Source organism: Dermacentor albipictus, chromosome 8, assembly GCF_038994185.2.
Source record: "Dermacentor albipictus isolate Rhodes 1998 colony chromosome 8, USDA_Dalb.pri_finalv2, whole genome shotgun sequence".
NCBI lineage: Eukaryota > Metazoa > Arthropoda > Arachnida > Ixodida > Ixodidae > Dermacentor > Dermacentor albipictus.
Window position 1 is genome coordinate 69,886,801 of NC_091828.1, and position 27,913 is coordinate 69,914,713.

Here is a 27,913-nt window from a genome sequence, read left to right on the forward strand (position 1 = left end):
TTTTGTGTCCTAAATGGGAATTCCTTGAACTCTAACTTATCCAAAATTTAGCTTCCTTAAACATGTACTAGCTGGACTGTTTAGATTAGAAGTTGCGATATTTGGCAATTTTCAAAAGCAAATTATTCAAAAAGTAAAAATACAACATTATTTTGCTGCGTCTAGGAAAGAGATAAATATGTCGTAAAGCTACAGAGCAAGCCGCAACGCCGTAAATGCGGTAGTTTCTTCTAAATATGGTCACAACTTAGACACTGTTCGCAAAAACCATCTACTTCGTGCTTGTTCTTGAACATTTATTTCTAAATCACATTAATCATTTTTTTATATTACATATAGTTGGAATCTACAAGAAATAATCTTTGTTGTGGTATATACGACAACTTTATATCCTAAGTAGAAGAGCCGCCACGGTTGCTCCAAAAGTACTGAAAACGCGGGGCTCGTGCCGCTGGAGTGGGACCGCTGTGTTGCCTCACCCAATCTGCTCTTTTCTTATCCCTTAACGTTATACCGATCGTGCTAGCGTGTGGCTGTGTGTGTACTTTTGTTTCTAAGCAATTATGGGCCGATGTGCTTTAAAAGCTTTTCTAAGCTATGGCATCATATAAATTTTCTCAGGACAAAGGGAACTGCTTTGAAAGGCGGTATTGTGAGACGCACAGTCGGAGAGACTGTCAGACGCCCATCGCCAGGCTTTATTATCGTGTAGCTCCTTATTATTGTGAATTATAAGAAAAGCCATAAAGGTCTTTAAAGTCAATTGCTATGCTTCTCGTGCGCCAAAATTTAGTTACACTCAAAATTTCTCTGGATGCGGATTGCACTAACTATGAAATACTTTTCATTGTGCGCGTACTTGTGCGTTCTACTTAATCTGGCGCTTCCAGATATTGTTTACGGTGAGCGTTATTTGTGATCACGCTTCCTGTGCACGGCTTAATTTTTTGTTGGCTCGAAAATGGTTATCTACATCTTGAAATGTATCTGTTACATGTCATTTGATTGCTGCCCCACTGGTAGCATCGTAGCGATCAAGGATTTCGGTCATGCATATGTTCACAGCTAAACGGCAGATCACTGTGGTTTGAATTAATGACGCGAGCAGCTGTGGAATTTGCTGTGCTCAAGAGCGCTACAGAGCTTGCAGGCTCATTGTATATCTCAATATAGACAGTAGAAACGTTCATCCTTTGCAGTGGGAACAAAATCAACACCTTCGAAGGCTCATATAGCTTAGCGTTGCAATGTCGAGGCGCAATTAAAACTGCGTTAGAGCGAGTATTTGCTCAGTATGTAGAGGAAGGAAGGAACTACCGAGGGCTCCAGGTATGTTGTGAAGAGGGACTTCAATCTTCGCGCGTGAAGGGGAATATCCATGATCAGTAAGAAATACCTGCTGTTCTCTTGCGGGGAGCAATTATATATATATATATATATTTTTTTGCTGTTTGGGTTTTTTGCCTTGATAGCATTCTAGTTACAACTTCGTGCAATATCTTCAAAGATCCTATTCATTGTTCCTCTTACCCACTGCCACTGTCATGGGAAATATTTGGAGAAAATTAAGGTTACCTTCATAGCGTCGAAACATAGAGTGCTTCTTCTCCACTATGCGGCAATTTCGAAATGTAATGCTCTAAATGGGTCGCTTGTTCTCAATTCAAAGTCATTGATCTACAGCATCTTTTTCCTCTGAGTATACATTTGCGCGAAAATGACAGCCACTTATACATATGGCCTTTATTCTCTTTTATACATACCCGGAACATTTCCACGCTGTTCTGCACTTTCTTTAGTGCTGAACGTATATTCAATGTGCTACTTCGATGTTTCCGTTAAAGTATGACATCACGCTTTGAAGCTGTCTAAAACATTGGAATCAACGTCGTACAAAGTTTTGGGGTTATAAATGAAGTTTTGTGGCTACTTAGCAGTGAGAAGGCCGCCCTTAACAGAAAAGCATGTGCGCCCGGTAACAATAACTACTGGAGCGCGGAGACATGAATAATTTTACGTTTATAATATTCCGATGGAGCTACATAACGCAGTATACGTGTAACTGGAGATGAGATGAAGCACTGGCTGTATGATGGGCGTTTTAGTATTCGAACTTGGATAACATCTTAGCGCTAGCGAACAAGGACAGAGCGGAGCGCATCATTCTCCGACGACTCACCTCTGTCCTTGCTCGCTAGCGCTATACTGTAATCCAAATGATATGATTGGGCTAGGCCTTAATGCAGCATCGCGCATAAAAGGCTAAAGACAATTACAACCGTAATGATCATCATACTCGCCATGCCTAACGAACTGCGAGCAAGGCCAAGTAGAGGACTATGTGCGCCGAACCAGCGTCCTAACAAAGGTTGTCGTCCAATGACAAGTTGTCATTTATGAAATGTGGTGCTATAGAACAGCTAGCTTATCACGCCTGTTCTGTGTGCGCACCTTAAACGTGACGCTTGTTATTTACAGGTGATCAGCGTGAATCCTGCATTGGGTGTTACTGTAAGCATGGCAGATCAAGATGTCCACTGGGGATCGACAAGTGCGTGTGCAGACACGGACGGCTGTACTCGCACAACAAAGGACGTTGCATCACCGACGCTGAGGACTGCGGCCTGCATGTCAATAGAACGTGAGTGACGTCTCCTCAATACGGCAGTTGCCTGTGCAAATGTTTTCCTGCATTGCAGTAACCGTGATGCGGCCGGTTGGCGCGTTTATGCGGGTTTTTATAACCGCGTTTGTTACTACAAACGTGCGTGATATGTTTTACTCAAAGATAACCTTTCATGGCAATGTAAGAGCTTTCCTGCGCACAAAAAAGCACTCGCGAAGAAAGGCGTACATTACTATCGGCGTGAGTTTAATTTCAGAAGGAAAAAGCGGAGAGATCTTATTTACAATAGCCGAAATACTACAAAATAAATCGCTGAATGTTAAATTTGACTTCTGCTTTTGTCAACGGCGTTGGAAAGATTCGAAAGCATCGCACGTATCAGCTGCGCTATTCCAGTGTCTGCTCCAAGTAAATTTCGGCGTGATCACTTGTTGCGACCATCCGTCACTTCGTTGTCCCCGATGCTCTTCGGAAATCCAGTTTGTCTCGCCGTGGGGTTCATTGCCCCTTGCTGAGGAAAGCCAGTTTACCTCGCCATGAGGGTCATTGCCCCTTGCTCCGGAAAGCCAGTTTATCTCGCCGTGGGGGCACCTGCCGGGCTAACATGGCGGGAGCGAGACCTCGCCGCGCGCGCTCCCAACCAAACGATGCGAAACACTATTTTGTTAACGCGACGCGGAGCAAAACGGAAGCGAAAGGCAAGCGCTGGTGGTCGCGACGGCGAACAACTTCCACAATACTGTCACGTTGCAGTGACGGTGAAGAAGACAGTAGGAAAACGGCGAATCTCGAAACTAACTTATCAAGGCGAAGAAAGCCTTAGACGACTCAATGGACAAAAAATCCGATATCTGGCGTTATGGAACCTAAACTCAATGACACCGAAATGCGACCATTGGTAGGAGTCGAACCCATGACATTTTGTGGTAATTCAGGCCTTCGCGCGCCCGACCTTTGACGGGAGTCGAAACGTCGACCTTTGGTTGGACCAAAATTCAATGCCAGCGAAATTCATGGTGCTACCATTGGTGGATGAACCCACGACCACTGAAGGCAGTCAAACACATGACATTTGGTGTTAATTAGGGCTAAGGTTTTTAAGGCACAGGTAATTAAGGCACTCGAACCCACGACCTTTGGTGGTAGAAATCAAGTAACAGGAAGTAACGACGCATTCGAATGAGAATGTCGAGTAAATTATTGAATGTGTCGTGAGTGCGCCGGCTTTCACCTTTAGCGTACGCTACATTGAATGTCAACTTTTTTTATTGGGTGAACTTCTGCCCGCAACAGCAAGTGACACTCAAAGTAGAACGGCGAGTACAGTCGGTGATCGTCGAAATCTGATCTGCAGATCAGACGCGTCAGCTATTTATGCAGAGGTCAATGAATCTTCCAGCGCAATCGCTGGTGCTAGTGTAACTACTGGAATATACACCAGTATTCCCATCGTCTGCAGAATTTGATTACGCAAAGCTCCGCGATAACATAGACAACAGATAGAACCACTCGAGAACCTTCCGGTACAGGAAGGTGTGTCTTGAGTTAAGCGATTACCTTTAACATTTATTAGCCCGTGAAATGTCATCACCAGTTGAAGATAAACAAGTGCTGTGCAAATACTGTGCCAGCAACATCGGTAGGTGGGGTACTTCATGGGACCAGGGACTCAGATGCAGGAAGCAAAGCCGTAGACAGGGCAGCAATTTATCCCCGACAGATGGCAACAGTTACACTTATGATGAGTTAACAAGACACTGAACTATTTATATACGGTCCACGCAGTCCCCGACTCACGCGAGTTGTCACAGAGCGCGTCTCCCTGACAATACGATGAGTCTGCGTATCTTCGTAAGGCCACTCACAGTAGTTGACGATGTCGGAGGTGTCGGCGCGTGTAGACTTGGAGCGCTGTTTGTACGATTTCGTCGTACAAACGGCCAGCAAACGGGCAGATGATGAACTGCTCACGCGACAGTACGGTAGGCCCACGCGGTCAGCAACGCTGCACCATGGCCACGACCCCAGCAGAAGGTTGTGCCGGTACCTTTTCCCGTGGCTCGCCCCAAGTTGTCGCTCTTGACCAAGGCCGTCTGGTACCGCTGGGCTCGAACCACGGAGCAAGAAACATTTAGGAGTGCAAACTCCGCTGTTTGCGGCGACCAGAAAAAGTCACAAGCCCGTGGAGCCCTTATCGTGCTGGCGGCGCCTGGCGGCCTGGAAAGAAATTACCGCCATTGAGAGCGCGCCGGAGCCGCCTGCCCGGGCGCTGCATCTTTTTTTTCGCTGCGGCTTCTACGACGCGCCGCATGGCGCCGCCACTGTATACGGCCCCGTCGGCGCATACAACAATTGTGACCTTATCTGGTCACTCGCGCTGACGGGAGTTTCCCCTCCTAAATGTCTTACTCCGTGGCTCGAACGCTCGTTCACCGCGGGAACAGCACCGACCCGTTCAGCCTGGTCTGCATCACAGCTCTGGGCGGAACACAGGTTTACCGTACGACATGCCAGTCTCGCCCCGGCTGGTCTGATAGCGTCGGTCGGTCGGTCGGTCAGTCCGTTTGATATTTGCAGGAAAATCACATCATCCTGCGGGTGGCAGAGACTAAGGCATGGTTTCCTGACGAGGTCTCTGCCTCCGTATTAAAAGGAGCAGCCTACAGCACTACAGCAGAAAGCTGGTACAAAAAAGAGAAGCTGCGTTACAAATAGTACACGCATACATCCTATACGATATGGCTGTACTTAATCACATTGAAGATTCGCTCATACCACAAAAACTCGTAAAAGGAAGTCAACAATATAAACGTACGTTCGTTCTTTCCAGAAACCTCGAGCTCCCAAGCAGATTAATCTCGAGCTCGCGCTTTCCCTTATTTGTCGTGGCTTCCGTTGGCTTCTTCAAGGTTGCCATATTAGTTTGTTACTACAGTGGATTAGGCTGTCAGTGATAATAATTCTATTTATTCGCATCCCCATCGAAACGGGGTGGTCACAAATAGTCACCTATCCGCTTGAGCTAATCCGGTCTGCTGTGCATGCTTTTCCGTTTAACATTTGTCCTACATCTTAACTTTCTTTCTCGTCTTTAAAACATACATATGTATTTGTACTGTTACTGCTGACCGGCTAATGTCTCAATCTACTCCAAATTCCAGCACTTCTGGAAGGTGTCCGTTATGCACGGGTTTCGCCTGGTTAATACCTTCATATGCCATTGACATGTGCCGAGTTCTCTCCGGGCTTTTGCTGCAGCTGACACATACCTAATTATGTTCAGAATATTTTTTACGGTATGTTTCTGTTCTTAGGTTGCGAGTTGGAGCCCATTCTGTTAACCTCCAGATTTACGCTTCCAGTTTCTTATTCAGCGGCCGTTTTAATAAATCTCCAAGTTCTTTTTACTTCCTATGTTTCCATTATTTGCAGCAAATTTACTCTATCTGTTCCTCCGACTATCGTTCTGCTGGCCCCTGGCTTTGTGTTTACGCTTTAATTTACCCTGTACTTCTTTGCTAACTTTCTTGACCCCTCGTTTGATTCAGCATCCATTGCGAGAACCTGAAACTATGACGACTATGATGATGCTGATTTATAACCTCTTATGCATCCCGATAGATTGTTGCATAAGAAGTTCTGGCGTGTAAAATGTTACACCATCTGATGGTGTGCAAGGGAACCGAGCCTTCCATCACGTAACCGAACTCTCTTCTTCGATGGTGGAGCTGAACGCGATGCCACGAGTACTTCCATCAATGGGAAAATTCCGCACTGCGCGAGGTAGCCATGTCAACAAAGACACCAGGCTAAGAAACAATGTAGGAAAAAGCTAACGCTTTCAAAATATTCTTACAGTAACTAAGTTCTAGACTGCTCGTAAGGTATAAGTCGGCATTATGAACTGACTTGAAAAGTCATTATATCCCTCACCTTTCTCCTAGTCCGAAGATAGTGACCCTTTTCATATCACTTTCCACTATTTTTTTGGAGTGTACATACCTGCCCTTTTGCGCGTCGTCTTCCGCAGTTACAGAAAGTGTGTAAATACATATTGTAATATACCAGGAGTATAAGAAGACCCCTACCTTTGCATTTTACGATGCCTAAATAAATAGGGCCCTATTTGGCTATCTCATTATGTTTTTCCAGGAATTCCAAGCCGGGCTGTTTGACTTGCTGGTGTTCACGTGGAAGTCATCACTGCGAATTGATAGGCACCGACTGCATGTGCCGAGACGGAAACGTATACGTCACCACCAGTGGTAATCAGTGTGCTCGTGACATTGACGAGTGCTCGCCGCCTCAATCCAGCAAAAGGTAAGGCTGCGTTCCACTCACAGAGATTTTAATTTTGAGGCCCTATCTTCTGCGAGCATTCATAGCATGTCACAGCATAGCACAGCATAGCATAGCATAGCATATTCATAGCAGAAACGTGCAATGGTTTACCGACATCGAAACACATGGAAGCGACCAAATTCCGATTTACCTGAAGATCAAGGGACTATCGAAATGCTCCTCCATGACGCTTCGGCGAATTGACTGGTCAGCGTTTCGGTCGCACATGGAGGGAGTATGTCAGCAAGGGAACCCTTCAAGTCCGGAACACGAAATTCAAAAAGCCATGCAAGAGGCTACGCGTAGTTTCCAGCCTTTCCCGAAATATGCAGAATTTGAAGCAGAACTGCAGCGACTACGAGCGATTCGCCGGCGGGCTGAACGAAGATACAGGAGAACTAAATCCATCCATGATCTCCGAGAGGCAAGACGGATGCAAAAGAAGATTCAACGTCGCATCGATGCACTACAATCTCAGATGGAAACGTTTCTGTGAGTCCTTGGATCCACGTCAGCGATTATCTCAGATATGGAGAACCGTGCGTGGGCTTCGCGTATCACCACAACAGCGTGTCCCTTTCAAAGCCCTCGCTTTGCACCAAGGTCGCAGCGAAATTGACATTGCTGAAGAATTTTGCTCAAGACTTTCCAGCTTGCAGTTCCAACGCGCAATTACACCATGTGCTACTCCTGTGCCACGGGATTCCCACATGGATGCAATTTTTTTGCTGGAGGAGCTTGAAGCGGCACTGGCGACTTGCAGGCGCTCTTCGTCACCTGGCCCGGACGCGGTTACCTATGCGGCGCTCGCCAATCTTGGGCAGAAAGCACGACTCATGCTACTAAACCATTACAACGAGTCTTGGCGCAACGGTTTGGTTCCACGTGACTGGAAATGCAGCCGCTTGGTTCCACTTCTCAAACCTGGCAAATCACCGTTACATTTGTCATCGTACCGCCCCATTGCTCTGGCCAGCTGCATAGGGAAAATAATGGAACGAATGGTTTTGACTCGCCTGGAATGGTACCTGGAAAGTTACAACGTGTACCCAGATGCTATGGCTGGCTTCCGGCGTGGGCGCTCATCCATAGATAATGTCATCGATTTGGTTACGTTTGTTCAGCATCAAAAATGCCGGAAACGACTCACTGCTGCATTATCCCTAGACATAAAAGGCGCCTATGATAATATAGCACATTATGCCATTATAAATGCTCTTACTGAAGCCGGAATCGGTGGCCGCACTTTTCAGTGGCTGTGCAGTTATTTGACCGACAGGGATTTCTTCGTGATGACCGAGGATGGCGCCACGACTCAACATCAAACGTGCCGTGGAGTACCGCAAGGCGGAGTGTTGAGCCCGACGCTATTCAACCTAGTGCTCGTTGGCCTAGTCCGATCCTTGCCCAACGCAGTTCAGGTATCAATATATGCCGACGATATCTGCATTTGGGCGTCTGCCGTAACACGGCTGCAGGTACGAGCACGGCTACAATAGGCAGCTACGATAACATCTCTGTACTTGCGACAACAGAACTTAGAGCTGTCTTTAGAGAAATGCTGCCTTGTTACATTCCCTCGGAAGGAAATGAAGCGTTACATTGTAAAGGTGAATGGGCTAGCAGTAGCAAATGCATGAAAACACCGCTTTTTAGGGGTAATTATTGACCGAGACCTATCATGGAGCCCGCATGTTTCATACCTGAAGAAAAGATTATTGACAATAATACATCACCTCAAATTTCTCGGCGGAAAGTCATGGGGCACTTCGGTGCGGTCAATGCTGCAGCTGTATAACGCCTTGTTCCTCGGCTTCGCAAGATACAGCCTCCCTGTGATTGGGAACACCTGCAAAACAAACCTGCGTGTACTCCAGGGACTACACGTTCAGGCCCTAAGGACGTGTCTCGGTCTTCCGAGGTGTGCGTCTACAGCGGCAATGATTGTCATAGCTCGAGATCACCCAATGTCAACGTATTTGGCAACCGACGCTCTCAGGGCGCATATTCGGCACGTTGCATGATTACCTTCTCACCATCTTGCCGCTCTACCCACCGAAAGGCCACACACAACTTTCAGTCGTTTAATTGATGCCAATCGTACCTCATTGCCATCGAACTACATGCCTGCAGCAAGACCATCCTTACCTTTATGGTGCCTGCACAGACCTGACATACGCCTCACCATCCCAGGAATCATGAAGAAAGCCAACATGCCATCGTTTGCCCTTAAGCAGGCCACGTTAGAACATTTACATGAGGTGCACAGTGGCCGCGTACACGTTTACATCGACGGTTCAGTCACATCTGCAAGTGCAGCTGCCGCTGTGCTGATACCAAGAAGATCCGTCAAGATACAGCTAAAGACGTCACATGTATTATCAACGACAGCTGCTGAACTCGTAGCCCTGCGTGCGGCTCTTCATTTTATTAGGGAGGAACCATCCCAGGCATGGTCAATCTTCTGTGATTCCAAGGCAGCCCTACAGAGTGTACTCTCAGCACTGCGCCATGGATCACATGAGCAGCTCACCGCAGAGATCAGAGAAGTCCACCATCGTCTAGTTGACGAAGGGTACGATATAATATATCAGTGGTTTCCTAGTCACTGTGGCATACATGGCAATGATCGAGCAGACGCAGCTGCCCGATCTGCCTATGACGGCGTCAATTGCGTTGCCATTCCTCTTTCGAGAGCCGACGCAGCGAAAAAACTTGCCGCACTTGCGCGTGACCTGACATTAGCCCAGTGGAATTCATCCGATTTCACAAGTGCACGCCTCCATACTCTGGACCCTAATTTACAACTCCATATTCCGCCCGAGCTTCCACGACGTGACTGCACCCTTCTTATCCGTCTATGGCTTGGAGTAGCATTTTCAAATGCCTACTCTTTCCTTATCGGAATGGCCAACAGCCCACTGTGTGACTTCTGCGGGTGCAACGAAACGATCGAGCATCTTCTTTGTCAGTGCTCTCGTTTTAACCCACAAAGAACTGTCCTCTCAGCCACCTTAGACAAACTGGACAAGCGCCCAATGACAGAAAACAAGATCCTTGGAACCTGGCCTACGCGAACATCAGCGCGATCCGCTATGAAGGCGCTGCTGCGATACTTGAAAGACACGGGACTTTCTGACAAATTGTGACAGTACACTGTGTGGCGCAGGACTGTACGGTGACACTGCGTAAGACTAGGAATGCCTTTGCGGGTTGCGTGACAGTGCCCACAGAAATAGTTCGTGTGTACGTGCGTATGTGTGCTTAGGTTTTTTTTTCCTTTTTTTTCCTTCTTTCTTTCTCACCTATTGCATCCCCTTTCCCCTCCCCCAGTACAGGGTAGCCAACCGGAGATAATCTCTGGTTAAGCTCCCTGTCTTTCCTTTGCCTTTCTCTCTCTCTCTCTCTCATAGCATATAACGCTGTGAAGTAATGCAACAGGCACGTTCAACCTTGAAACCACATATTTTTTTTTTTAGATGGCTTAATCCTAGAATCGTATTCTTCTGTTGTACATGAAAAACCATGTATGGAACGCAATGGCAGCTTGTTCCGCTGTCTACAAATTGCGCTTTCGTAGTTTTCTCATTTTTTTAAATAATGCTAACACAATGCCTGTACAAAAATCGGTTCGAATAGCTTTCTTGAGCTCTTCCGCCTGTCTTTTGGTGTGGCCGGTGGTGATCGGGCTTTCACCGCCGCTACAAAGGCGGTGGAAAGGGGTCGTCCTTTCGCGCAACCAAGTTCAAAGAAAACCTACTCCTTCGTAACGCACGAGCACGACATTGGTATCTGCCTTTACATCTGCATACGTTCACTACAGCATATCGGGCCAGCAATGCAACACGCTCTACATATAAAGGCAGATTTGAACAAACAGAACAGCAAATAGGGGCGCTTGGCGAACACTGGCATCTGTGTCTTCAATGGACACGGATGGCGGTCCCTGCTGCAGTGCAGGGCTATGCAGATTTGATTTGTGAATGTATCATGACGCTGAGACAAGATAACGAAGCGACAGGTACTTGGGAGACAGATACAAGGTGCAAGCGGAAAAAAGTATCCTTTACAATACTTTTCATATGTTTAATAAAGTATTTTTATACAGCAGCAAATACATTATACCTCAACTTTAGCGGCCTCTCTCAGTTTTTCTCTATCTCTCTTCTTCACAAACTCCTCCACTAATACCAGCAAATTTTTTCGAACGTCTCTCAAAGCATCGAATGAACGTAGCGACAAGCCGCACCGTCACCGCCGAAAGGTGTCATGTATGGGGCGCGCATGCATCTGGGCTCCTCTAACTCGCTCCCATCTAGCGGAGCCGCTACAATGTTACCGTATCGCACATACGTGAATTGATGTTGAGAGAAGCTTTTATGCGTTGCATATTGCAATCGCTCAGTTCAGCCCTTGGGCGCGGCCGGGCAGCCACCAATGACTTTGAGCGCAACCACATGACGTGACGTCACGACAGCCGGAGGAAAAGCTGGGCCCCAACTCGCGCGCTCGCGCGCGGCCGCAGCCACCACCTGACTCCCGCTCCTCCCGCTAGGGGCGCTGCGCCGGCGCGTGATAACTCGCCCTTAAAAAAAAAAAAGACCGCGCAATATGCAACGCATTCTTGGCTTAACCAAGCTAAGACTGGCCATTTTTTTTTGAAATATATGACGCGGGTTCGATTCTGCCCAGCACCGGACAACTAAAAAAATTTTATGCGTTAGAATAAATTCCGCGAGCTGTATATCTACCCACGTATGCTTGTATGCCTGTAACCGCTCTCCCGCCTACCTGGGTTACAGGATAGCACAAAGTCAAATTGGTAGCACACCGGGCAACAGTGCTGAGGGAAAAGGTTCGAAACCAACCGCCGTAACAACTTCAGTCACTGTGTAGTCGGCAATGCGTAGATATGTGCTGTGTTCAAGTTAACCTCTTTCACGCTGACATGGGTCACTGTAGATGCGGGACAGCATAGGTATCACTGTTCTACAAAACTCTGCCTGTTTCACCATGTCTGTGCTAACGTCCAACGAATAACTCTGACGCTGACGTGGGTCACTGATGTATGCCAGTTGGACTGTGACCCTGTTCAATGAACATATTGGACGCCAACTTAGTAATTAGGAATGTGCCACTGCAAGTGTGCCAAACTAAGTTGACGAAAAGATCCCAGAAATTTATTCCACTCGCGGTGGAAACGAAGAAGCTTTTCATGGGCAAAAAGCCAACGCTTTAGCAGGCTGTGCCACAAATTTTCTTGGTATGTGCCACTTTTCAATAAAAATATTTCATGCCAACGCTTTATAGAGCTGCACGATTGAATGTACTGGGTGTGTGCCGCTTCTCAACGAACGTTTCCGGAACTTGGGTCACCGATCTTATTCCATCGGGTCTGCATAAAAAAAGGAAGCCATTCTCAGCGCTCACACACACTGGCGTGCCGTGAATGACGTCTCCGAGGTTACGTGCGCAGATCTCAGCAGTACCACTAGACGATGCAGAGTGGAGTCGGGTTGCCACATGGCGTCTTTTTCGACGTTCTCTTCATGGAGGAAGAAAAAAAATCGAGGACAGACCTTACCCCCTCCGCTCGTTAGAAGAGTGTGGAGGAAGTCAAATGGTATTTTTCGCTGTAGCGGCCATGTTGTCGGACCACAATGGTGGTTTTGTTCTGGTGTTGTGTGCTCATGCGTGTGCTGCCTCGTGGGTCTCCTACCGTGGCAAATGTGTCGTGTGCATGATGAGTCTCCGTGTTTTGTTCCACTATGTTATATAGACCGATCTCTATACTGGCTGTTGTTGTGACCAGGTGGCAGTGGAAGATATAGAAAGTGTAAAACGAGCGCGCATGAAACTTCCATAGAGTTTCAAAAAATAATTATTGTAAGAAACTCTGTGAAAACGCCGTACCCCAAGCACTTATCTTGCGATACTCAACTTGCACGCTTTATAAATGACATCAGTTCCCAATTAGACATTAATGTACCTGTAAACTTATTGTTTTGAGACTTCGAAAAATCTTTTCATAAGGTACCCCACAATCGTCTTTTCTTGAAGCTTTCAGTCTTGAATCTCAATCCCCTAATTTAAATTGGTTGCGCAGTTTTCTGACCGGCCGGCAACAGTTCGTTTTTGCAAATAACTATTCGTCTCCTCCGTCTCCTGTGCTTTCTGGGGTTCAATAAGGGTCTGTTCTTGGCCCCATTCTGTTCTTAATGTACATTGATGATCTTCCTAATATATAGTTTCTAACATACGCCTATTTGCAGATGACTGTGGTATTTACCGACCCATTAATAATAGCTCTGATATCCTTGTCCTACAGCGTGACTTACAAACAGTTGAAAAATGGTGTAAGACATGGTCAATGTCATTAAACGTAAATAAAACCTCCTTGATCTCTTTCCATCATCGGTATTCTTATGTAGCACCCTCATATATCTTAGGTAAATCAATATTATCATCTGTGACATGTTATAAATATCTAGGGCTTATCTTAACGCACGATCTCTCGTGGTCCGCTGACACGAGAGTGTCAGCGGACCTGACAGTGAAGAAAGGCAAGCTCACGTTCACATTAATTGGAGCCTACATATCACCCTCAAGTCGGTTGGACTGCGAGAGATTACGGTGAATCACGACAGCGACTCCACAGCCTTTTGTGATTACTGGAGATTTTAATGCCCACCTCCATCTCTGGGGAAGTTCTAAGATAAACTCGAGAGGCAGAAGATTAGTTTTATTTGCCTCCGAACAAGAACTGTGCATGTTAAATGATGAAAGCCCCACCTTTTTGCGTGGAACTGCCTACTGTAGCTGCCTGGACCTCACCTTTGTTTCACGCTCCTTCACTAGAAAGGTCAGGTTGTTTCCGGATATTGAAAGGCGCGGAAGTGACCACCTAACTACTTATCTTAGGATTGAAGGGCTTACGGGCTTCAGGTTAGCCGGCGTCACACAGTGCATCGACTGGCCGATCTTCAAGTCAATTGTCGAAGACGGCTGTCGTGATGATTTGTCCTCTAGCCTAGAGCACATCATAAAGGGTGCCCTAGAGGCTACGAAACATTCGCGTCTGAGAACCTATACACGCACCGAATACGACATTGAGCTAGAGAAGCTTCGTGCAAGTCGTCGTCGTGCAGAGCGAAGGTCCATGCGCACGAAGTCTGTACATGACTTGAGGTTGGCCAGAAGAACTCAAAAGAAAATTAAGCGTCGCATGGACAAACTTGCATGGCAAAGATGGAAGTCACTCTGCGAATCTTTGGATGCACGAAAACCTTTGTCTCGCATATGGAGAACTGTTCGTGGTCCCCGTGGAATCTCTCAGCAGCGACTTCCTTTTAAGTCTTCGGCCCTTCACCAATAATGCAGCGACATTGACGTAGCGGAAGCTTTCTGCAGGAAGATTGCTGGCGAAACTAGTTCCGCTCGAACATTGACGCTCCACCACTCACCAATTTAACGCGACCCCCGCATGGATAGTCCTTTCTCCATGGACGAGCTCTAAGCTGCACTGGCCGTGTTCAAGCGTTCATCCTCACCAGCACCCGACGGTATAACCTATCGTGCCCTATGTAATCTTGGCGAAGAGGCTCGGAAATTGCTCCTGCTCTTGTTCAACAGCTCCTGGGAGACAAGTACGGTTATCCAGGAATGGAAGACCAGTCGCCTAATTCCACTGCTCAAGTTTGGCAAGTCGCCTGTAGACATTGCATCATACCGACCAATTGCGCTTGCCATTTGCATCGGAAAACTAATGGAGATGATGGTTTTAGCACGGCTAGAATGGTAGCTCGAACATTACTAGGTATATCCAGATGCAGTGGCCGGTTTCAGGCGTGGCCGCTCTTCCATACACAATGCCCTGTTTCTGGATGTTAAAGGAGCGTATGATAACGTAACGCACGAAGCGATTTTGAACGCGTTAGAGGCAGAAGGACTTGGCGGCAAAGTCTATTTCTGGATAAGTAGCTATCTACATAAGAGATCCTTTTTCGTACTTACCGAGGATGACCCGACCTCCCAGCAGTACAAAAACCGTGGGGGGCCTCGAGGCGGAGTACTCAGCCCAACGCTCTCAGTCTAACACATTCTGCCAGGCACCGTTAGGCTCTCCATCTATGCCGACGACATTTGCATTTGGACGTCGGCTGTGACGCGACTGCAGCTTCGCGCGCGGCTTCAGAAGTGAGCCACTTTAACATCATCCTACATTCGAGAACAAGGACTTCATATATCATACGAAAAGTGCGCAGTGGTGGCATTTACCAGGAAGTCAATGTATCCATACGGGATATCCGTCGACAGACAAATGATCTCGTACAGCAATAGTCACAGATATTGGGGGGTGGTCATTGACAAAAATCTCTCCTGTGCTCCTCAGGTGAATTATGTGAAAGAATACCTTACAGGAATTTGTCATATGTTTAAGTTCCTTGCAGGAAAGACCTGGGGATTGACAATACACTCCGTGCTGCAACTCTACAGGGTCCTCTTTATTGGATTTCTGCGGTACAGCCTACCGGTCATGTCCAACACCTGCAGAACTAACCTGAATATAGTCTAAAGCATGCAAGCCCACGCCCTGAAGATATGTATTGGTCTACCGCGGAGTGCGTCAACGACTGAAGTTATTGCAGTCGCTCAAGATTCCAGTATTAAAACACACATTATCATTGAAACAATGCGTGTGCACATAAGACACTTCGCCCGGATCCCTACCCACCACCTAGCAAGTCTCCCAGTAGTTAGGCCCCACATGACATTCAGTGCGACTGTCTTCGCACACCATGCCTCTTTCAGGTCAGGTTACACACCTGTGGCAAGGCCTTCCATTTATCCATGGCGTATGCGCTGTACTCAAGTGAGCCTTACAATCCCAGGACTTCAGAAAAAATCTGACTTGCCATCATCAGCGTACTTCTCTTGTACGAGAAATGCAGCGACTACACACACGTCTACACTGATGGATGGCCGCGTACTTGAGGAGTACGCGGCCGTGATGGAATTGACTTTGCTCGGGTAGTCCTAGCGACGCATTCATTAAAATAGCCCCGGCATCATGTAGTGGCTGAGATGGTGCGGAAAACTTGGCATTCCGTGCTGCCTGGACACTAGAAAATAGGGCAATGTTTGAGAAGAGTGACTGATCCTCATGACCGGTGAGCCTCGGGCCTGGTATTTTCGTGGTCAGCCCAGCCGATTTGCAGACATTGGTTCTGGTCTGTTGGTCGTCGTCTTTAGAAGTGCCATCATCAAAGAGGCCGTGGTCTGAGTGTGAATCGACCAAGAGACAAGACATGCATGATGAATCGCGGGTGGCCTCCACTTTCGTGTCGCTTACCCCAGTGTACAGAGAGTGAGTCCCAGCGGCGCTGAAGCCGTGTGTGGTAGGGGCCGAGCCTGGAAAGAACTTGGCTTTTGGTGACACAAGTTCTTGGCGCTGAAACGGAACACCTTGAAAGTCAAAGTCGACTGTAGTGATGGGCTTATTGTGAGACGTGTCACCCTGGCGAAACGTGGTCAACTGAGGCCGTCCAGGAGACTCGGGAGGTGTGGGGGGAGTAAGGACGGGAGCTGGGCGCAGTCTTATCTGACTTGCGTTTTATGAAGGCGGTGGTGGGGAATTGTACAAAAATCGGGCGTAGGACCGCAGGCTTGTGCAGAACGCGGCAGAAGTGACGAACCGCGAGAACTAATTGCCGTTGGGGTAGTAATCAATGGAGGTCGCGCTGCGGTGGACGAATACATCTGCAGTTGTCGCTTGACAGCAGCGAGAATGGTCGCGGCACTGCCGGTTCTCGTAGGGCCCGCACGAAGGCTCGCAGCCCGCACGAATGTCGCAGTGAGTCGCAAAACATATCAAATTGTAGTTCTAAACGACAAAAGAAACTAGAATTAGTCGCAGAGCAAGTCGAATTAATGGTATGGGCGTAATTGACGCGAATATAGCTGGAAATTTACCACATTGCACCAGATACTGTGCGGTATATGACATATTTGTGGGTGGGAAGAAGGCGTGTCAACCAAACTCGACGCGAAACAGAACGTTGAAGTTCCTGCACGTAAAAAATCGAAATAAAAACATTCGAAATTAATAATTTGACAAGAGGGTTCAAGAAATAAGTATTTATTGGCAATGCAACGAATGAACCAGTCCAAATAATGCAAAAATATAATTAATTTCTACAGCGTTTTATCTTTCCTTTTCCCCCAATTTCAGTACATATAAATATATATAACATGTCCGTTCACCTTCTCTTTTTTTCGTTGACGTTATTGTTTTTTCAGTCACGTGTATTTGCAAAGATTCTAACTACGAAATTATTCACCTTTCCTTGTTTGTGTTCAATGCAGAGGTTTTCCCACATGTACTACTTCTCAGAAGTGCCATTTACGTAAACTGTGGAGTTTATCAAATGCTCAGTTTCTGGGTATCATGCCTTATGTCACTCTCAGGGATTTCAACACCTGGAATCCGAGAAACTCGCTTTCAGTATTGTAGGATTTATTCGCATATTTGCTTTCCTTGGTTGCGAGAGAGACCCTGAACGCCGTTAGCACGCCGAGTTAGGGCACGTTTTCATTTTCGCCTGCTAAAACAATAAAACACATTCAATCATATATTGATACTCATACATGTCCTACAGCGATCGCACCATAGTTATGGCATGTGTACACGCAAGAATGGTTGGTGCAAGTTTACGTATTATTGTCTTTCCTGCCAGACAACAAACACCTTGGAGTGTACGCGAATGTATACATATCAATTCTGCGTTGGAGCAGTATACGTAATTTGACGAGATCACCTGACAATTCTAAAAATGCATTTCTAGCTACCGCGTCACGCGAATATATTAAGGAAATATACTTAGGCTAAACTAATTATAAAGCGTGCACAAAAAATATTACTACAGATTCGCTTACACCCAGCGTGCGTAGAGCAAAGAAAACGGAAGAACGCGTCGTTAAAAACCAATTCATCACTACACAAAATATAGTGAAAGAAATACATGCGTTGTTTCAGTAAATGTTATCCATTGCTTTCCCGGCATTCACACTATTATTGTGTGAATTGTTTCATGAATATCTGTGATATTCTGATCGTAACAAGGTAGCAAGCACTACCTACTTCCAATCGAAAGCTTCTCGCAAGCTCGATCTCTGAAAAATACAGTGTATTTGTTATTATTATATTCAAACCAATGAACTACCCATGATGATTAGGCAAGACATCTGTGATGATGTTAGGACTGTCACGTTGCAAAGCGTGTGACGCGAGGAAGATGGAGGAGACGGTGCATGATGAGAAACACACGACAATTATATTAGACGGCTGGTAAACACGAAGAATACCTTAAACTAGCCCCACGCATACACGGTTGTTCGTAAACGGGAAAAAAATAGTCTCACGGGGTTGCGGTTGAAGTACGGAAAGTGGTGAGGCGTAGAGTTCTTGAAGTGGAACACTCGCTCGTCGAGTGATGACCGGCGTGGTGGTAGAGCAGACGCAGCAGCACGGGGCAGGAAAAGGTGGACGGCCCACAGCTCCGTGGACGCGAACAGGCCACTCTGAAGTCTCGAGCAGGAAGACGGCCCCAGGCGCTCGTTTCGATGACGGATGCCAGGTCACCCGAACCTCGCGCGTAGAAGCGGGTTCGAGGCTGCAGCAGGCCGTTCCGGGGTCTCGTGCAAGGCAACGACCCGAGGCGTTCCCAGTCCCGAAGACGGACGCCCGGTCAGGTGAACCTCGCCAGGAGATGTCGGTTCCGAAGGCCCGGTGGCCCTCGTCGCGCCGGCGTTCGAACGATCTCCGTTGCGCGAGCCCCTTCTCATGCGCTCCACGAGCCTCCTTCGTCTTCCTTTCCCTCTTGTTGAGGACGGCCGCAATGTCGTCTGCTCTTGCGCTCGGTACTTTTTGTGTACTTGTTCACAACATCAAAAAGAATCACCCAGTAGAACTGGAGACAAATGAATACAGAAGAAGCTGTCAGAAGAAGCAGGCTGTCAGAAGAAGCATGGCCAGCGTTTCGTAAAGTGTGCCACAAACGTCGTGTATGAAATTCCTCTGTCCTGCGGAAAATCCTACATTGGACAGAGGGGGCGTTGTGTCAACGACCGGCTTAGGGAACATGCAAAAGGTATAAAAAATAATGAAGATGAGCGACTTGTTGATCACTGCAGGGCTTGCACCGATTGCGTTCCACGGTTCCGCGAAGCGAGGATTCTGGGTAGAGGCAAACATCAGACATCGCGTGAAACATTGGAAGCCTTCTACATCAAGAAAGCGGGTGCTAACTGTGTTAGTGATACATCGGTTTTTCTTTACGAGGTTGAGTTGGAGTTTCTATCACGCCTACTTTGATACAACTATGTACTCCATGTTGCCTTGTACGCATGCGCGGTGTTTTGGAAGGCTATATATGTCGAGTGCTTTCACCCTCATTAAACAGTTGAAGTAGCGCCCATGGTGTTGTCGTCTTTCTTGTGTGTGTTGTGTTTTTTGGCGCAAAATCTTTTCAGAATGCAAGATCACCAACTAGCCCAGCAGGTAACTCTTCTAAAGCACAAATGAATAACCTCGCAAAGGCGAGTTGAAGCAACAATGTCGTAAAGTGATTGTTTTATTTAGCCACTTCGGACACATCGCATGGTTGGTTCGTGATCTCGCACAGAGCGTGGAGTTCCAACAACTCGTGAGATCTGCTAAAAATTGAAGAAAGTAACGCGAGTGTCTTAAAGGAGAGCAAAGAGCTGAGAGAGAAAGCGCAGGAGTGATTGAAGAGCTCAGAGAGAATGAAATAAAGCAAGAGCAGGTGCGGAGGTAAACTGTGATGTACACTCTTGGCTTCCTCTAATATTGTCGTATTTTAGAGGAAATGTCGTATTTTAGAAGATGGACAGGCGCCAACTGCACCTGTCCATCCGGCTCAAGCAATTGCAATCGCCCCAGCAGCAAATGTGACTGCATCGATGGGTACTACTTACCCGGATCCGAGCTTTGCGTTGAAGATGAGAAGGAATGCAGTTTACCCAAACCCAAAAGGCAAGGCTCACATTTTGCTACTATGGCGAGCGTGCCAGTCATGTTGAATCCCAAAGCCTAGCGATGAAACCGCAGACGTCTCTTGCTTTACATGGCGATTTCACGATCTTACTTGTTGTAGTTGCGGAAACTGACGCTAACGCAAATAACTTGTCTTCTGTTTTAACAAAACAAGGTAAAGCCAAAGATATGTGGAGAAGGGACTGTTTGTTTCTTCTGTATGAAAAATACAATCCGCAAAGCTCTCAAGCTCGTTTCTGGCAACATATAAAAAAAAGGTTATATGCAAGGGGCGCCAAAGAGGCCCCGCCCTCGAATTGTGGAAGAAAACAAAAAAGCATCATGGAAGGGAGAAAATATCCTCTCATGACTCGCTTATGGCATGGCCTAGTGACCGGTGAAACACAGCAAAATATATTAAATCGGATATGTCAAATTACGCCGCATCTTTGGGACATAGCTTTCGTAAAAAGGCGTTAAATCATTGCTATAGCACGCAACCGCGAGCACTGTCCACGGCAAAGTAGGAAAATATAACAGTTGTATGAACAGCCCTCACATCTGGGAAGGCTTGCTGGTGCTAGAACGACAAAAAGCGCAGCTAGTTGGTAAAGATTTATTACGTAAAAAAGGCGAAGCGTGCAGACAGGGCACAAGAGTAGAGAAGTGGACCACACGAACGCCGAACCACGAACCGCGCCGAATCAACAGGAACTCTTGTGTCCTGTCTTCACGCCTCACATTTTTTGCTAATGTTATGCGTTTTTCGCAACAGACTCTGCGACAAAATGGTGGCCGTCAATAAGGTTCCCGCCGGCTTGTTGTAGATATACTTTAGACACACGCGCAGGCGAAATACGTCAAAGCTCATCTCCACACTTTCTTTTGTTTCAACAGCTGGTCGTGAGCTGTTTGCGCGAAGTTTCACTGCGTGCAGGTGCGCATAAATGGACATCATAAATCCTTTTGTTTTATAGACGAAAGTACTTGTAGCATTAAAAACAACCTCAGACATGAACTAAGACACGTGCTAGAAATTTTTCGGCGTTGGCCGCTGTGCGCATTAAAAAATGAGCAACCACAATGTGTAGCTTTGCAACATTGAGGTTGTGTAAGGAGGGGGGAGTGAGTACAAGGAACAAGAGATAATTTTTATCATTGAACGTTTCTTCAAACATTCCACGGCCTCAGAGTTACCTCTAAATTGTACGTCTTGCAAATACTCTTAACCCGCGTCTTCGACGTCAGCGGAATTAACGAACTCAACTCCGGCAACGTCATCCTCCTAGTGGCGGTTTCAGTCGTTATCTGAGACGTTTCTCTGTGTATCTTCTCCAGGAGCTTTCCCGTAGATCGCTTTTTCGCACACTCTCTTTTCACCTCATAAAACGGGGAAGAAGGCACCTTTATAAACTCTGCAGCGATATGTGAGTATTTAACAAGCTAGCGAAGCCGAGTCCTGCTGCGCGCTGCGTTTCCAACTCGTCACCGTGACGCATAGTACACGTTTGTGACCATACACAACTTTCGGCACTGAGACGTCTGAAATTGTTCTGTTTCGACCCTGAGACACTCTCATGAGGGTTATATCAGATGGAAAGGTCCTAAAAGGCGTAGGCAATGCTAAAAAAGGCGAAAAAATTAATCAAAATGTAGCTTAGCTGGAGACACCAAACCGCATGATGTGCTGCGCATTTACTCATTACTGTTATTCTCGTTCGCTATATGGCTCAATAAACACCAAAGTTGCATGATGAAGAGCTAGGAATCCCGCGGGAATCGCGGTGTTGCCAGCATCTGTAAGAAACTCGGAGGAAGAAGTTCAGGCTCACAGTGCACATGTGTGTGTGCATAGCGTGTGAAGGAGCATGCTGATGCTGGCCGGTGGCACAATATCGGTGTTGGGGTGGCCAAGGAGGCTCCACGCCTGGTGCCACAGCCTGTGCCAGGAGAAAGAGAAGTCTGGAAGGCCGAGAAAAATTAATACGCAGCATTCACAGGCTGGGCCATTAGAGTTACAGAATGGATGCCAAGGGAAGGGAAGCGCCGTCGAGGTCGGCAGAAACTTGAGTGGAGCGATGAAACTGGAAATATTGAAAGAGCAAGTTGAAATCAGCCAGCGCAAGACAAGGGTTATTTCAGATCGTCGGGAAAAGCCTTCGTAGTGCAGTGCGCATAAAAATACGCTGATAATGGTTTACATTTCTCGTATCAGCAGAAAAAGATTGAGGAAACGCCGTCCTCTTCTCCTGAATAAGATCTCGGTTCCCCAGATTCCCTAGGCTTTCCCGAGTTGTTTTACAACTTTCCTTCCCTGTACAGAGCGATATAATTGTCGGTGCTTGACCAATGGGAGGGGCCGCATTTCATTCTTCATTTTTCAATCTCGTAGCAGGGCTGCAGCGGTTTCGGTCAACATTCACCGTTTGGTAATTCGGACCACGACCTCTGCCAGGGTGGGTTCCAAGAATGTGGGCTAATCGCCGCAGCGGCGTCGACGAACCTGGAAAGTCGCTTCTGGTGATACATGCGAACTCTATCACACGCTGACAAGTGCTACCATTCATACTCCCACAAGTGCAATCGCTGAATTGCTTGACCTTTGATCAGATTTGTGGAGTCAGGAGCTGCTGATGCAATAAGCCCATCCAAAGCAGCATTCACTGAGGAAGCACCATTGTTCGTCTGGAAGTGCCAGTCAAGACGATGTGGGGTTACGTACGCATAAAATATGACTATACAAATCCACCTAACATGAGCACTCTAGACAAACCAGTAAAACACGTGCAATGAAAGAAATAATAACTACGGCGAATATAACAAACAAAGTATATTCACTGAATGAATATACTTGTTTCACTGCTTTTTCATCAACATCACTAATGTATGCATTTTTTTATCCATAGTCATGGTACTCGAAGCGCTAAAAAGATAACAAGGACTTGCAACTTCCTATGGGAACCTATTTTGCAAGCTTCAGCGTTGGAAAAGACAATGTATTTAACATTCTTTAATCAAAACCGATGAAATTCCCTTGTTAATGATACACGAAATGGAAAATCAATATTATCCAGCGGTAATGAAGAGAAGAGAATTGTCTCCTGAGGTCAAGCCGGCGGAGCCCTGTTTCAAACCAATGGCTTTCTTTAGCTACTTCGGTGACATTCCATGGGTTAGGGGGCTATCTCGCACAGAGTGTGGAGCTCTCACATGGCGCTGAATCTGCTTTAGAAAAGTGAAGAAGCTAACGTTAGCGTCGGGGAGGAGGGTAAAGAGCGAAAAGATGAAACGCGAGTGTGATACTGTGATACTGTCGGATTTTTCTATATTCCTCGTATTGTCTTACCACAGTGATTGCGCTCCATGCGTATGTAAGCACGGCGCTGCAAGGTGCCACTTGCTCGGCAGCAAATGTGAATGCATCAATGGGGAGTACTACCTTCCTGGGGCCGACCAATGCGTCCGAGATAAGGAGGACTGCATTTTCTACAACCCCATCAGGTAGGAATCACCTTTTTTCACTTTTACCAGCATTCTTAGGTGCAGGGGCGACATAGCGAACGTTTATCTGTAGCTTTCTATTGCGGTTTCACAAGCTTCCGCGGTGTGTGGTAGCGGGGATTAGTAACGCTAACACGAGTGATTTCTGTGGCGTTCACTCAAAATAGTCCTGCCAAAATGTGCTACTGGTGCCAAAACCGCATAGACGCAATAGACGAGTACAATTAAATGCATCATGGAAAGGAGAAAATAAGAAGTGCATGCAATACTCTCGCTTATGTCATGGGTCGCTGACTGAAGTAAAATAGTGCAGTTTAATAAAAGAGGTTTATACAGTTGTGCGTGAATATTATTGAATATATTATGATGGAGGTAATTTTAGGTCGGCAAAGGTCATGTCAGAAGACCGTTTACCTGTTTAACCTGTACAGTAGCCCCCGGGACACGAATCAGAGTTTCAAGTCTCTCTTCACCAAGGCAACCAATCTGGCTAAGGATGCACCGTTGCTTGTTGGAGGAGACTTCAATGTACCATATCACGTGTGGAAGTATGTTTATAGCATTATTAGGCGAGAGGCACTGTGGCAGCAGGCACTAGACTTGAATTTACCTCTCATTACAGGCCCTTCGTATCCCACCAGATGTGGCACGTCGGCATATAGAGATTCGACACCTTATGTCACTTTTGTTCGGGGGGTGGTTCATTCGCCTTAGTCCAATTCTAACATAGATTTTGGTAGCGATCATTACATACTTACGATTACTTTGGTAGTGGCTAATAAATAGGAGCGCACATTCAGGATGGTTGACTGGTATGCATTTAGGAAACGAAGAGCGCAGAGGATCGAGGATGAGGGAAATGACTTGAGCTCGGAACAGTGGACTAGTCAGCTTAAAAGTGACGTTGAGTCGTCCACTAAAGAGGATCAGACCGATATTGACACGGAACACAAGGAGCAGGAGTTGGTGAAGGATTTGGATGAGAGATACCTTCCGTTGGACACCTTGCACGATGCACCTGACGTGATTTTGGAATATAGTGGGGAGGAACATGCAGCTATAGATGAGGAATTTACTGAAAGCGATATAAGGATAGCGCTTCAGAATCTTAATGGTCGATCAGCATCAGGGCCGGCTGGCATTACGAATAAAATGTTATGAAGTTTAGACGACGGGTCAATTGAGTTCCTTACGCGGGAGATCAATTGCCGATGGAAGGTAGGCTCGTTCCCGGAAGAGTAAATGGAAGATGCTGTCTTCCCCTGAGACTTTGGTGTTGCAAATGCAATGAAAAGATGGCTCTTTCCCTCGTATTGTGGGGCAGTTTAACAGCCGGTTGAAACATGACACAGTCCTAGATATATGCAGAGCGTGGAAAATATCTGTCAGCAGTCGACATCGGTTGCCCAGGAACTTCTCACCATGTTAACGAACACTTATGCCTGCCGTTAAAAAAATCTACTCGCACAAACTTCCGCACGAAAGAAGGACGCAAACTGAAGGTTCGCGTAGATTTTTGCTAGAATTACCGAGACATGCGGGCGATTCAGCCAGCCACATAAAGGGATCTTTATCCCCCCTACTCCGCGTCATTGAAGAAGAAGAAAAATAAACCGACATTGGCTGCAAGTTTTCGAACGCCAGGGGAATTTAGCTTATCAGTTTACAAAAATTGCGCCACGTTTATTTCCTTCGTATAAACGCGCAGGCAGTTAGGAATAAGGAAGACTAAATAAAGACACTGGTTGAATTTTTCAAGTTTTGTTTTCACATTAACGTGGTCCCTAAAACACGGTATTGTGATCAATAGGAATCACTTTGTTTACCTGATTTCGTGAACAGCAGTGATATGATTGGTCGTAGTCCTATGCTTCAAATAAAAGGTGTTCAAATGTCAAAGCTTTCAGACATTTTCTGTGCTCACTGGTGAGTACGAATTCCTATGAAATATAGGTTGGGCATTTTCCTCTCATTTACCGCTCCCCACAAGGGAAACGTGCCAGCTTCTTCTAAATTTTAAATACTATCCTCACTCGGAGCAATGAAAATGATGACAAACCGATCTTTGGTGGCAATTTAAACATTGACGTGCTTACCTTTTTCCCGAATTGTGCGATGTATTGGAAACTAACACATTCACTATTTCTACAGAAATCCGCTCGCAGTCAGGCTCACACTTGCGAACTCCTTAGAGTTGACATAACAAGTGCCACTAACGAACCTGCCTAGTGCGGTGTCGTTAAACCACATATAAGGTACCTCCTACCTCATATATTTAGCTTTAGGTTTTAAGGAATTTCAGCTTTGGGATGAAAGGTATACTTAAACCCCTTTTCGCCATATATTCTCTGATACCCTTAATCTATACTAACTGTTTGTGTAAAATAACATGGGACGACGTTTTCCGCGGCGCCGACGTTGGCAAGGTAAGTATTGTTCTTTTTTTCTTTTTTTTGTAGAACGACTTTTAAGCGCGTATAATGAACGCTTTCCTTTTAAAACTAGATTGTGGCTGCGCAAGGCCAAATACCCTTCGTTTATCTCAGAGTGCCTAAAAACTGTAAAACGTTAAAATGCACTATACGAGCGCAATTACAGCGAAGCTGTGTATTCCTAGGCGAAACACTCGTCGTCCGACGACAGAAACCCTATTGCGGGGGTGTGAGCCATTACATTCGTCCTGCGTTACGGACAGACAAATTTCTCTTTGGGTAAGCACAGAAATGCTTACGCATACGAAACATACACATTTATCTACGTATCATTCCAGGAAAGAGAAACAGTGGAGGACGGGGTTAAGACAATAGCATGACGACATAATTATGTCGCAGCGAAGCTGGATTGCGTCATTGGCTTCGCCGGCAGTGACGACGGTTCTCTCTCGACACAGAGCGCACGCACGCAGCAATCTCTCTCCGACTTCACAATAGGTTCAGAAATGGGTCTCTCTTTATTTGAATGCAATGTGTGGCCCCGGAGTCTCACTTTCTAACTGCGGTACATACAGAGTCATAAACACCATTGGAATGGGCCTATGACAGCTGACTCTGTAAAAAAAAATAAACACGGACTTCGTAGCTCGCTGGATAGATCCTATAATAAAGTCTCTTCCGATTATCCACAACTCCTTAATTGTTACCCTGATGACGGCGAAATCCACGCCTGGGATCTGCGTGACGTGTAGGAATGTGTGATAACTTTGTGTGATTCTGTACTTCATGGGTTCGATTTGCCCCTGCAATGGATATATTTTAAATCAGTTAATTTTTTTCTCATTGAATAGCGGCAAATACTCAGTGACACATAACCACGTAACCATGTTGGCATCAAAAAGGTTCAATGAAAAGCGCCACATACACAGGGGCACATAGACAGGGCACGAAGTTGGTGCAACGAACGTTTTGAAGCCACTTCCTTAACTATAGCAGCCGGTGGGTTACCAATAAAGCCATGGACTACCAAGTGAACCAAGTTGACGTGAAAGAAGCTACCTGCCGATAGACAAACAAGCAGAGACACTGACAAACATGTAGCGAACTTCGTGAAAATCACGAAGAAGGCGAATTTTATTATAACTGATGTAGTCTGCTCTCGGTTTATCCAACCAATCCCGCATTTTCTTCCCACAGCACTTGCGCTCAATGCACCTGTCCGCCCGGCAAGAAGACGTGCCATCTTCTCGGCAACAAGTGCCGTTGCATCGATGGGAAATACTACATGCATGGTTCCAACGAATGTGTCCAAAATGAAGAGGACTGTAAGTTGGTCAGCCCGGCGAGGTAAGACTCCCATTTATCTCTGCCACGAGCTCGGCAGTGACGTTGAATTTTGAAAACTTGAAGTTTTGAAATTGAAAGAAGACGATGCCACGTTGAAATGAAAGAAGCAAATACTCGAATTTTCTCTTCTTTTTTCTCCTCGTGCGCTCGTTCCGCTCGCGCCTTCTCGGACTTCGTTGTCATTGGTGCGTCACCACATCGGCACTGCGACAGGGCGCCACGCTGCATAGACGGAGTCTAAACTCTGGTGAAGGCGATGGGGGTCGCACAAAGTTCGTTGGTCGTCGCGGCTGACAGTGACGCTGCGGCTGAATGTTGCACGGCCTCGTGGCACAAAGCACGCGAAAGAAGCAAACGCGCATGTTGCAAGGTGAGGCGCGGTTGTGTCGTCAATGCTTGCGTCGCCGTGACGGGGAAGCCTGAAACCTGAGATGCGTTGGAAATGTGGTCGAGGGACGCGAGCAATACGCCCGGTGAGGTGCCGTCGTCGCCGTAATTTCGCGAGTGGTAATGGGTGAACTTTGCGCACGCCCTTTCGGCGTCATTGCCACCGGATAGCGCGTGGTGTGGTAGCTCGCCTGGTGATTGGACACGACCGTTCAGGGATCATGA

General features: G+C 46.6%; 1 protein-coding gene across 19 annotated transcripts in view; it reads left to right on the forward strand.

The window, feature by feature from the left end:
- LOC135914492 (kielin/chordin-like protein) overlaps positions 1 to 27,913 on the forward strand; it is a 584,091-nt gene that overhangs the window by 474,615 nt on the left and 81,563 nt on the right. For all 19 annotated transcript variants that reach the window (XM_070523555.1, XM_070523565.1, XM_070523554.1 and 16 more), the window contains 2 exons: positions 23,373 to 23,522; positions 27,152 to 27,301. In XM_070523555.1, coding sequence (XP_070379656.1) covers positions 23,373 to 23,522; positions 27,152 to 27,301 — 300 coding nt within the window. The remainder of the gene's footprint in view (positions 1 to 23,372; positions 23,523 to 27,151; positions 27,302 to 27,913) is intronic.